The sequence below is a fragment of the Trachinotus anak genome, unplaced genomic scaffold (assembly GCF_046630095.1).
Source record: "Trachinotus anak isolate AG129_WGS33_773 ecotype Australia unplaced genomic scaffold, CSIRO_AGI_Tana_v1 ptg000001l, whole genome shotgun sequence".
In the NCBI taxonomy this organism is placed as follows: Eukaryota; Metazoa; Chordata; class Actinopteri; order Carangiformes; family Carangidae; genus Trachinotus; species Trachinotus anak.
Genome location: NW_027273852.1, coordinates 1311828 through 1325143, shown reverse-complemented (window position 1 = coordinate 1325143; position 13316 = coordinate 1311828). Strand labels below are relative to the sequence as shown.

Genomic DNA, 13316 nt, shown 5'->3' with positions numbered 1-13316 from the left:
TTCACCACTCAGCCATTTAGCTGATGCTCACAGCCAAGGTAGCGAGTGCAGCAGCGGAAAATGTTAAAATATCTTGAATCAGATCAACTAAGAGCAAGTGTAAAAAACTATTTTACACAATCCATGCATTTACTGCAACAAAGCATTTTCTCTTTCACTATATCTCTCTCTCTCTCTCTCTCTCTCTCTCTCTCTCTCTCTCTCTCTCCCTCCCAATCTCTGGCCGTCCTGCTTTCCATTTCCATCTTTCAAAATCCCATTAGCAGCAACAGTACACAGTGTAATAGATATATGTCAGCTCGCCAGTGCCAGCACTTGTTTTCCCTTGCTGGGATGAGAGGTATCATGAAACAGTCTTCTCTGTGGGGGGTTGGGGGGCGGCCTTGGGGAAAGAAAATCTAGACGTAGTGATCGTAATGTAACTCTAACTCTCCAAACCTCACATTAGTGGATCAGTGTCAAAAATAAAAAGAAAAAAAAAAAAAAACAGGAAGCCCTGTGTTGTTGTTATTGAGACGCCACAACGTCCATTTTGTAGCTTTTCTGGAACTTTAGATCACATCACATGGTCTTCATCACGACGTGGAGCTGACGGTTGTGTTGTGCAATTGTCGTGCAGATGCTCAAATTAGTAAAGATGTTTTCTGGATTCGTGTTTTGTTTATTTGCATGTGTTTTCTTTGCAGCGCCCCGAGCTCTCAGGGCCACTGTATACAAATGTGTGAACACAACAATGATGTTGTCAGCTGATGACAGGTGCACAAACGTTGGCCCTTTCGACATCCAGCAGAAGCAGCGCAGCACTGGCATTCGTTTGACGCCATGTTTCTGGTCACCTGATGAAGTGGATTTTCCCTTTAGTCTATAGAGGAACTTTACGACAACTAGGCAAACCCCATCTGCTGCTGACGCTCATGTGATATAATCAGAAGCTCTGAAGAACAGCAGTGAGGGGAGACTGTTTTCTCAACTACTGTTTCGAACATCAAGGTCAAAAATTAAAACCTGCGTAGATTTTGAAATGAATTTCAGAGGACGTAGGAATTCTCCATAGATAATCTAGTGATCTAATAATATTCAAAAATAGAAAATATCACGGTCCATTTACAGACCTATTTGTCAGCCAGTGGTGTCCACACCAGCCATGTTACAACCACTACCGTCAGCCTCTAATTGATAAGGAAGAGTCCTAGTTTTTCACGTTTTTCACATTTCAGATCTTGACACACATGTGACCTGAGTCTTATCACATTAGCAGGTCTCTTCTTGTGTTTGCGCTCCATGGCCGACCTGCAGGATCCTGACAGCACTGCTTCATGTGATCTCATTAACCCTCTTTGCTCCTGAGGCCAGGAGGCCAGACGTTAGAGTCTGCTGTCTTTTCTAACAGAGAACAGGAGGCCTGCTGAGTTGCCAGTTTTCATGCTAAGTGACCCCACTGAGGCATAGACAAACATGATTTGATACCATTGCCTCCTAGGAAAAGAGTCTTATAATGGCTGCTGTGGAAAAGTGTGCGTATCAAGGAGAATATTATATCACCGAATTTTAGGTTTGTGAAATGAAGTGGCTTATTTTAGCCCATTATTGAATTTTTCAGGGCAACATCTGTCAGACAATAAAGCAAATTTACACATCTTTAATTCCAGTCCATTCCAGTCTTTATTACCTTCACGTCCCGACAGATAAGGAAGTTCTGATTTAGAAGTCGATAAGAGGAAGAGCTATCAGTGGTACAAAGCCAGTGAAAGTTGATTAGCACAAGATGGTACCACTTTCCTATCACATCAAATGCAAGCCCAGCGCAGTGAGGAGCAGTTAAGCATCAGCTTAGCAAAGCGAAACAAACCAAGCAGTCTATTTCCCCCAAAGGAGAGAGTTAAGCTGGGGCAAGTGCTCACATAGCATTTTCCAACTCAGTTCACAAAGTGAACGGTATAACTTCCCGGAAGTCGTTAAACGGGCAGGTGGCACAGGGTTTAATTGACACAATGTTAAAATGTTGATGACATGTTTAAACACTGTTTTGTGTGACCGCAGCGCCTGAGCACCGACAGATGACACGAGCCATATGTTTAGCTGATGACTTAATAAGCACAATGTGGGTTATCAGTGGGCCAGGAGCTGAATGTGAGTCAGCAGAACATTATCAGAGGTGTGCTATGCAGAAATCCATCCTGGTGACCATGATGCAGTGCGGTGTATGTGTGGGGAGTTTAACATGGCACAGCAGGATCTCACATACAGTACACAGAGCTCATCAATACACCACTTTAATTAACGATAAACTATATGTGCATATTATCTGCATGTGGCAAATATATTGTAGTTAAAGGCCCCGAAAAACCATTTTTTTAATCAGCTTCCTATTAGTGAAGAGTTCAAACAATGTTGTGCCAAAGTTGGAACAGCTTTAGTTATTCCACGTGAATGTTTTCATCTGAGCTTTTCTCGGCTCTGTGTGAAGAAGGCGATGTCACAGTCACACACTTCCTTGGGATCTGGCAATAGTTGAATCAAAACCTGACGACAGTTGTGTGGTGGTTTGCTTGCTGCCAGGCAACTGCAAATCTAATCTAGTTAAACCACATCCCCACAATCCTGATGAAGCAGATTAGCTTCAATCTTTGGGTGATAAACTCTTCATAAATAACCCAACATAACTGTCATGTGTATCTGAAATTACAGAGCAATACTAAGGTTAGGAACACAGTTTGAAGAAGCTTTCATTTATGGTTAAGGTATAATTAGGGTTATAAAATACCCTTAAATACCAGGTATTTATATATAGGAGCTTTTTGTAAGTTTTGCTATTGCTATATAGCTAGCATTAGCATTAACAGCTGTTTATTCACAAGTCTAGAAGAAACAGCATAGAGAAGAGTTACAGTCAATCCTTTACTCACCAACAGCTGTCTCCAGTGGTGGAAAACAACAGTCTCTATCTCTGTCATTTCTTCTACTGAAGTTAGCACGCTAACCAGCCAGCTAGCCCGTCTCGTCACTTTCCAATAGCAACTCACTGTAACCTCAAACCTGGCCTGAAGACATAGCGCTGCTCAGAGGGCCAATTATGACCTCTTGTATGATAAAGACCTTGTCAAGCAACAACCATGGAGCTCCTGGCAAGCACCAACGTTCAGCAGCAGAGAAAAAGCCTCATTGAGAATGCGGAAAAATTGGTTGTGATGAATAAAAATGCAGATCCGTCATGGGACACCCATCTTGACACCAACTTACCCCTCAAACTCCAAGCCCTCACTTTCCACCTCGCTTCAGAAAGGCTGCACTCTTTCCTCAATTGCCACTGGATGTAATTTACGTTATAAATCTAATATGTATGTAATATGTATGTTTCTAGGCATACTGAGCTGGTTGAGACTTTGAACCTGAAAACTACTCTCTAATGGCAATCAGAGGAAAGTTAACTAGAGCAATTCTAGCAAACTATATCATGATGGTCAGAAGAGTCGACACCTCTGGGCCGTCTGTTCGATTTAGAAAGATACTTGGTTGGTAAGATCGTAAAGGTTCTTGCCAAATCCCAGCATCCAGCAACCTCTGTGGTCAGTTCATCAGTTCCTGCTGAGTTGATGTGATGTTTCTTTCATGTGATGCTTTAATGGGACATAATTTCAAAGGTGTAAAAACAACTTGGTCTGCATCGCCCATGCAGCTCCAGGAGCCTTGAAAGCTACTGATATTAAAGACTTTCTTTTTGTGGAAATCAGATTCAGAATTGAACATCAGGTTCGAAGATGCCACAGCTCAACATCACAAGCTGTAAGGAAATAAACACAGTCTGTCTCTTAGTGCTATTGGAAATATTGCAAACATGCTTGTGTTTGCATGTTTGTGCCAGTGTATTTGTAGCCTACCACATATGAACATTTACAGATGTGAGGATTTCAAGTTTCTGCACTAAGAGTGAAGTATTGCCACCAGGCGACCTCGTTGCACACACATCAAATCCCATTTCAAGTGTTCATAGTACTCACTAGAGTATGAGCATGATTTTTACAAGGACACACAAGTACCTTTATACACAACATGGCCTGCCAGGCACAGTGTCTGCATGGAGCTGTGTTCTCTGCTGAAGCCTAACTTTCAAGGCTTCTTCACAGTAGAAGAAGGAAAAGTGTCTTCGCGTGCAGGCAGGCAGTGATATATGTATGTGTGTGTACAGTGCAGTAGAGCTTCTGGTGTAAGCAGCACTTTAAAGGTCTCATATTATATGAAGTGAGATTTCCATGTCTGTTTTATTATAAAGCAGGTCTTGTTGCTATATTAATATCGTGAAAGCTACTCTACAGAGAAATGCACACAGCCTGTTTTCAGAAACTGAGCCTTAAAACAAGCTGTCGGGACTTCTGTAGCTTTGTGATGTCACAACAAAGCAGTCACCGCTATCAGCCACGCCCCAAGCGTCCACCTGCACCCACCATCCAACCTTGCAGGATTCAGTTTTTCTCGGTGTGTTTGCCTGAAATCTGCTATATTTTTATTCAATCACTCAAAAACAATCGCCCACCTGTACTAGAGCCTCCAGAGAGAAGCCTGAGAGAGGAGATATAAAACTACACTGAGATGGTTTTTGGTTCATAAAACCACAAATATATCTTCCTTTGGATATCAACACTTCAAATAAAACACCGGAAAAGTGTAAAATATGGGCCCATTAAGGTTAATAACAGTTCTCCTTCTGTCTGCTTCTGTCCTCTTACAATGAACTGTTTCAAAATTAAAGAACAAAATCACTTTAGTCATCTATTGTCTACGGAGGATTTTTCCCCCTTCTGGCAGTCCGTCTCTGCTCCCTCCCATAAAATTGTGTGGTAGGTAAAGTAGGTTAAAAGAAAGCTTGTGCCCATCTCCTTTGCCATTTTGTTCTATTTTCTAATGCCAGTCTTACTCCCCTCAACCGTCTGGCCTTGTACAGATACTAAAGGTTTTTATTGATCTCCCATGAAGCCCTTCTGACTCAGCCTGATCCTTCCAGCTACGACTTTTCATGAAACACTGTTCACTTATTGTCCCACATGTTCCAAGGTCACTTGGAAATTCAGCAGGTTTAAGAAGAGGAAAAGACAGTAGAGAATTAGTTTTTGTAGAGAGGATGTATCTTAGGGCTGCACAACTAATCGAAATATTATCGAAATCTCAATATGGCCAAGTGCAATTACCAAAATGCAGGAGCTGCAATCTTTCTGATAAAGGTAAAATGTGTCACAACATTGTTGTGCATTGTTAGCACCATAAGCGTTGTAGTGCTACAGAGATGCCCCGGCCTACAAATTATGTTCTCCAGATGTAAGGGAACATGTTTGTTTTGGTACAAGCTCCAACAAAAATCACATCATCATCATTAAAAAAAAGATTTCAGTGAAAATAAAATTCAAAAACAATCATTCCAACTGGAATCATGACTCATATCGTGATCGCAATATCTGCCAAAGTAATCGCGATATGATACTTTCAGTGTTTCTCACTGAAAGGCATTGTGTGAATCCTCGAGGTCCAACAAATGAGTTGCATGTATTTCCTTTCCAAATGTGCACCACTACAATTAAGTGCATACGTTTCAGTGGATTTGTCTTTTCAATCCTTTTGACTTAACCACCTTGAGGATACAGAAGTGCGGAGGTGGCCGTGCAGGACACTGGAACAAAATCAGATAGTGTTTCTGCTGTGGGGGTTTAAATCCCTACTCTTCCATTCATTATGCTGCGATTACACCAAAAGTAGCTTAAGCTTTATTTCACTGAGAAATGAGGTGATGTGCATTTGTTTCATCTCACAAATGGATTTTTGCCTTGTTCATCTTGTGCTGAGTTCAGTCTGCATGAACCTTTAAATGCACCTGTGAAAGACAGAAATTCAACATGTTGATGCACTTTGAAGAGGAAGGGCCTTCTGTTCAGGGAGAATTGATAATTTGTGATGATGAGCCTTGTTTTTATGATTGCATGCTTTAATAATACAAGAGGCTGAGAAGGTTTATTGTTGTATGCTTGGTTTACTCTGGATTACTTGTTACCTTGGCAACAAGTACTTTTAAGATATGTTGCAAAGAAGTCTTGTTTTGTTTGTGCATATTGTCTTTTTTTATTACCTCTTCAGTTGTTTCTTAAAACCTTTTTTATTGATTTTTAATAAGATGGCAGACAGTTTCGTTGAGATGTGGCTCAATAATGCAAAGCTGTTTATTTTCATAGCACTGATGTAACCTCTCCTCACCTGCCTTGTCTGATAATTGTGTGCACTTCCAGAAAATATATATATTTTTAAAAAATTTTTAAATTATTTTCAAATTATTAACATACCGTACATGATTAGCAGAATGAAAATATGTTGACACTGAAGGTATCAGAAAAATGTTCACAGACAGTACCGCATTTGTTTTCTGCTAAAATATCTGATCTTGTAGTGACTACAGCATCATTCCACCTGTTATGTCTAGACTCTCACAGTTAAGGTGAAAGAACGATTGTCGTCCGGTTTAATACAGAAAAGAATTCACAGCATCTTCAGGCAGAGCCTGTTTATTTACATTTAATCAAAACCACCATCTTTCCCCTGACCTTACCCAAAGTGCATTTGTTGCCTAAACCACAGACGGGACTGTGGATCAGATCTGGCTTGACCCTGGCTTCACTAACGAAACAGTAAGCCCACTGTCTTATTTCAGAACAAAGCAGACGAGTCTCTCATCTGTTCACACAGGATCACTACTCACCATCCCTTCCATTCCTCCAGTTAGCTTCTCTGTAATACTGCTTTCAGCACCTGATGCTAGTGCTAGCACTCAGACACCACCTTCCTCAGCACCATCTGCATCAGGACTCCATCTAGAGTCAGACTAATGGTAGTCAGGGGGGTTGTAATGCTGACTTTTGGCCTTAAGAAATTTACTGTAGACGTTATTGACAGAGCTTTGTATCCATAAATTATAGATTATCAGATTAATTTTTAAACCGCTATGTGTAGAATCTTTTTGTTTGTAGAAAAGTGTGACTGTGGTGAAAACTGGTCTGCGTGTTGTGCATGTTTATCAGTGTCTTCAGACCCTCCACAGGTCGAGGGGGAAAGTCTACTCCCCAAATCACCAGGCTGAGATGAATCATTATGCAGTAATTGAGATGTTAAAGTTGCTGTGTTTGTTAAAACAGGCAAAACAAAAAAAGTTAACAACACAAGAAGAAAGTGGATGATTTCAAACTAAAAGTGCGAGTTCATTAAGAAGCTTTTATTCCACCCACAACTTAGTTTCTTTACAAAGAGTAGCCACAGCTGCAGTAATAAGCGACTGAATTATTCAGTAACCATTTGAAAAATATCTGTCAAACAAAAAGAAAAAAAAAATCTAAAAATTAGAATTTAAGATTTGCCACTAATTGAATTAAACTTTTATTCTGGACTCGGTGACAGACTGCTGATTATATTCAGGGTTTGACTGGTTGCTTTGAGAGTTACTTCCCCCTGACCGTCTGCTGCACTGACCCCAAAGAACCATTTTTGTCCCAGAAGAAAAGTCATTTATTGAACCAGAGCTTATGTCATGAAAGTATCAGTATCAGGACAGTTTGCTGGTCAGACTCCATTTGTCCTCGAGCTGTGAAGGCCCCAATACTCCAGACAGCGTGTGCACCTCTTCTTATAAAGCCCCCTCTCTCGGGTATTCATATGGAGCTGAGCTATTATACCCCCCCAGGTCTTCTGAGACCCTGCATGATCTCCGGGCCTGTGCATTTTAGCAGATTGCTTTATGCCGCGGCTCAAGTTACATGGTGGCTGTTCTTCCAAGTGCTCATCAGTATCCCCTTCACAGCCGTAATGTCAAACAATTCAGTGAGCTCAGTCTTGAGCTTTACGCAGATTCAGTGGGAAAGCCGTGGAGAAGGAGTCACTGAGACACAAACACACTGACAACTGGAAACAGATAACATTCCCACAGCCCGACCGTGGAAAGGTCCACAGCTGGAGGTTTTATGATCAATGTGCTGTTGCAGAATGGGGAAGATGCTCGATGCTAAAGGCCTCAGGACATCCTGCACCTCAATATCATCCTCCTCTCTGTTTAAAGCTGACTCTCAGTATCACTGTCTGCATTATCTTAAGATAAATAACATCTCGCTCACACACACACACAAAAATACACACACAAACATGCAAACACACACAGGCACTCACAAGCACACATTCAAATAGGCCCAGACGCACACACGTCCATATGCAGACACACGCTTCTTCAGGTAATGTCTGTGGCTTTTTGAGCCTCTGGTTAATAACTGTGTTTGTTCTCTTCTGCAGATGCCGGCTCAGGATCAGGAGATGATGGTAAGATTACTCACCACGTCCTCCTCCCCCTCCTCCTCCTCCTCCTCTCTTGTAACTCCACATGCACTGCTTTTTCATGGCTTTCTCTGTGCTCATTGTCGTTCTCCACTGAAACTATGTTTTGCTGTAGCGCTGCAGAGCCATGCAATAAACAGACACAAGAGAAAACTCAATTAGAGGGACTTCCAGTACGCGTTGTCGAACAAACAGACAAGTTTGACTTGAATGTATTTTAAGTTCTATAGTGAACTTGCGCTGCACATTAGGATGATTTCTCTCACAGTTTTGCTGTCTCGGTTCACACTCATCATGTTGTACAGTGTACACACAGTATATATTATAATACATCTGTTCAAGTGTGTCCCAGGCGGGTTCGTCACTTTCTTATGTCCCTTAGAAACGCTTGTGTCATGTTGTGAGTATTTGTAGTATGTTTCTGTTTGCATGTGTTTTCTTAAGCTGCAGTGCATTGAGCTCTCTGGGCCACCGTACAGGAAACTGACAACAATCAGCTTTTTAATTTGGACATCATGTTGCACATTATGATCACAAACAAGCATCAAAAGAGAAACCTCTGTCCGTCTCGCACCACCAGCTTTCTAAACATTAAAAGTCGTAGTTATGTAAAACAAGTGCAAACAGACAAAACAAAAATTAAATTTGAAACAGCAGAACTTTTTCTTTTCACGTTCTTAGCCTTGTAAAATCCACCGGTGTACACATTTCTTGTGTTCATTATTTTTTGTAAAAGTCACTTCTGCCTTCACATGGTGATTACAGGGAGCGTTCACAAAGGAGGAAAAAAAAAAAAAAAAAAAACGTCAATCAAACGAGCTTGATTGCATCATGAAGGAGAGATTTGAAAATGGTCTTTATTCACAGCGGCTGCAGTGAATGATAATGCAACTTTCAGAGAAAATTTGAATAATAAAATAAATGTTTCTGATGGATTTTTCTATCCCAGCCATTTTCAAGTCTCTCCGAGATCATTTTCATACCATTATGGAGTTTATGAGCTGGGAGGCATAAAAAAAAAAAAAAAAGAAAATAATAATAATAATGTGAAAAAACTGAAAGTGTGCTTTGGAAAATGCTCAGCGGTTGTTTTGTGTGCACATTGAAATTATCTGTAATTTGTGCTTTCCACTAGATCCCTAATCTCAGACTAATTAATTTGACTAAAGTTATTTTTTTTGTTGTTGTCCCGAAATACAAATTAACGTACACAGCACGTGTGCACTGTCCTAACTGGAAAGACTCTTGTCAAGGCTCGACTCAAAAAGACTTGCACAGACAGTGCAGCCTGCATGTGTCCTCTTCGGCTGTTAGTTTCTCCTTCTCAGTGAAAGGGAGTAACGGGCTGTGTGGACAACATCGTAATTAATAAACACTGGAGCTGAAAGAAGACGCGAGTTCGGAGGGGGCGATAAATGTGTGAGTGTTTATTGTAATAAGATGGAAAAGAGCTGAGGGCTATGAGTGAGTTTTTATGAATAACTTTTCTGAGCAACTAATCATGTAAAACCTCCAGCTGATTAATAATGTGTCATTCAACTAAGACTCTAATTTGTTGCCTAATTGACTAACAAGACTCAGCCCTAACGTCAGCGTAGACGGTGCGCAGACAGTACTGGAGCTCATCTGTCAGTTCGTGTTTGTGTTGCCTGTATATATTTACACTCGTGCATCTCATCCATCTCGCATCTATCTGCCCTCCTGTGAGTTTACCCATGCAGTTCCTTTATTAACTCTCACGCGCCGAGCGTCACCGAGCATATATCAAGGAGAGATTGGAAAAGAGATTAGTTGCTCCTACCCCCCCCCCCCTCAAAAAAAAAAAAAAGATGGCAGACAGATGGATGAATGAGCGGAAATGAAACTGGTGCTAGGTCAACCAGACTGAGGGTGATAGAGAGATGGAGGGAGAGAAAGAGGGCAGACAGCGATAAGAAAGAGGAGTGAGGAACAATATGAAACTTGCATTTTCATGTATGACCTCTGAATGCTCTGCTTTACATTCAACTTGATTATGTGAAGAGGGCTGTCCTTGTCCGTGGGCTAAGAGGCATACTGGAATATGAAAACTGACATTTCCTTTTTATTACATCAACCAGTGTCAGGGCTGTATAGTGGACGAGGATCACACTTCCCAGGAGTTTGAGCATTTTATTGCAGAGCACCTGAATAAATTCCCTGCAGCTGCAGAAACAAAGCACATGCCAGGTCTCTCTTGTATAAACGCTCTCTGTGCCTCCACAGGGTGAAGCCCAGAACAAAAACAGTAAGCAACAGAGTCTGATAGACTAGGGCTGGAAAATGAATTGACATATCATTGAATCATCACAACATGGCCAGGAGCAGTGTTGCAGGAGCTGCAGTTTTTTTTTTTTTTTTGATAAAGGTGTGACTACATACCGTATAAGAAGCATGTGGTGCTACAAAGATGCTCCGGCCCATAAATCAAATTCTCCAGATGTAAGGGAGCAAGACCCGAGACCCAAAATGCATTGCATATCATTCAGCCCTTTAATGTACAGCTTTCTTTTTAAAGACTGTCTTTTTCTGCTATAAAATAAGGTGCAAATGTTAGCATAGCCAGCTAACTAGCTTAGCCTATAGTTGTAACCTACCCCAGTGTTACTTCGAGGGCAAGAAGCATTTCGTGCTACTTTAGTTTATGGAGATACACTTGCATTAGATTAGAAACGAGCTGTTCTCAGAGTGTAGACTAACCTTGGCCTGACACAGAGTCACTTTAGTCAGTTCTCGTCCTGAACGTGGTGATATGCACTACCACTGACTGCCTTCCCAGTACCAACACTATACCAATACTTTGTACAAAATAAACTAAGAGCAGAGGAATCAACAGATTGCATATGTTTGCTGTTTTACATAGAGTGACATGTTACATTTTTAAATAAGCTGCCACTCAGAACGAATGAGACGGGGGCAGTAGGCTCACATTTAGTGAGGTAAGATTTGCTCCCTGTAGCGTAAATCATTTAAAATGGATACACAAGTGTCATTAAGTATTGGCAATAAAACATCCATTCCAGCATCCTGGGATTTGGAAATAAAAATATTACAACTGAGAAATATTTTATTGAACTGATGTGCAGTGATCCCAGAAACACGAATTTCACTCCAAGCTGAACTCAAAAGTCACTGCACTGAGCCTTATTGTAGCTCTTCATTGCTATTTATTGTAATATTTATTATTTCATTACTTACCGTGTAACCACAACTGCCACAACATCAACACACAAACTTAAGCAAACGAACACAAACATGAGGACACTTCCTCACAGTCAGTGTCAGAGATACATGTTGCCAACAACACACACACACCCTGTACCATGACGGCTGCCGCTGCCGAACGAGTGAGGTCTGCCTCACCCTAGCACCACCTCTTCCCTTCTTCATCACCTCATCACATTCTGTATTGTGATTAAATGCCAGATGCTAAACGATGTTTGTTGTGTTGCCACTGTCCTCCCACGCACATCACAGCTTCCACAAGTTCCATTCCAGACTGTGCGGTCAGTCATCATCAATATCAACACTGTGTTCAGTGGCTTACGCTTTTATAGAGCTGTAGTTTGGACCTGACTTTGACAGGCGGAAGAAGAAGCAGTTCCTATCAACCCACTGAAGATAAAATACACAATTACACCAAATTACTGAATTTAGATATTGATATTTTAATATGAAAATTGATCCTGGAACAGAAACACTTGGGATCAGAAGTATCAATATATATCCCACCACCTAAAAGCCTTTGAAAACATAAAGTTTTGTGCCCAACTAGTAGGTGATCTGGAAGGATTTCTAATGCCCTCTTCATAATGACAAAATAATAACACAATACTACTGCAGGTGGCATCAAAGATTGCACAGAAAGACCAACAGAAATGGATAGTAATGCATCAGACAGGGGAAGGGTGAAGAGTTTAGTTTCCTTATGCGCATTAAAACAGGCCGTCATCCTCTAAAAACAAGCGAGAAAGGTTCTCTCCTGAAAGCTAAGTATAAATGCTCACCTTAGGAGCCCTCGGTGATTCAAAGTGGAAGCTTGATAACTGCCCTTATTCTCCAACTGTCAGATAAATCTGACAAATCGATCATTCAGGAGGAAAAAGAGACACTTAAGAAAAAATAACTCAGGGGCAGAAAGGATATTTGTGCAGTATAGGAGCGAGAGGGGAGAGAAGAGGGCAAGGACAAGGGGAGGAGAAACACAAACACACCCTATAAAGATAGAATCATAGCGGAGGTCAAAATAGATGGAGAGATACAGTAGAAGAGACGGAAGGGAAGGAGGTGGGAGGTGGGGGGGGTGACAGAGGTGGAGGGAGAGAGCTGCTGGTGTTTTACGAGCAGGGGAGAAGGTTAAAGAAAGTGGTAGTAAAAGAGGGGTTGGACTCCTGTTGAGGAAACCAGCAGTGGAGAGCCATCCCGGTAAAAATCAAATGTATTTTAATGGCCAATGATAAATCTACACACATAAAACTTAGGTCAGTGGGGTAGTCGCAGTTTCATAGGCTGTAGAGTCTACGTGTGAATGTGTGCAGACTGCAGACTAGCTGCAATGCATGCATGCGTCTGTATTCATGCTTGTGAAAGTGTGTCCTCTTGTGTATTGTTGTTTTTTTTGTGTTTTTTTTTTTTTTTTTTTTTTGATCTGATAAGTGAGAACACAAGTCGGCTGTGCAGGGAGATGCCCTTACGACATGAGTCTGGTCACATGGCCCCTCTAGTCAGAATCAGACATTTATCCAAATCAAATTGTACAGTGGAGAAATTGAATTGCACTCACATGATCATGGGAGGACAAAGGACAACCAAAGCCTTCATTTTATATGGGTTTCAACAATTGCTGTCCTCGTGTGTTTTTAAAGAAGACTGCAGTAGGAGAGTTTAGCCATGCTAGCAGCTCTGTGAAGCTTCAATACTCATTTGTTAGAGATGATGTTAGAGAT

At 41.2% G+C, this 13316-nt stretch overlaps 1 protein-coding gene across 2 annotated transcripts in view; it reads left to right on the top strand.

Annotated features, from left to right (window-relative positions):
- The window catches only part of tmeff2a (transmembrane protein with EGF-like and two follistatin-like domains 2a), a 106547-nt gene that overhangs the window by 46179 nt on the left and 47052 nt on the right, over nt 1-13316 (top strand). For both annotated transcript variants that reach the window (XM_071487076.1, XM_071487003.1), the window contains exon 4: nt 8311-8337. In XM_071487076.1, coding sequence (XP_071343177.1) covers nt 8311-8337 — 27 coding nt within the window. The remainder of the gene's footprint in view (nt 1-8310; nt 8338-13316) is intronic.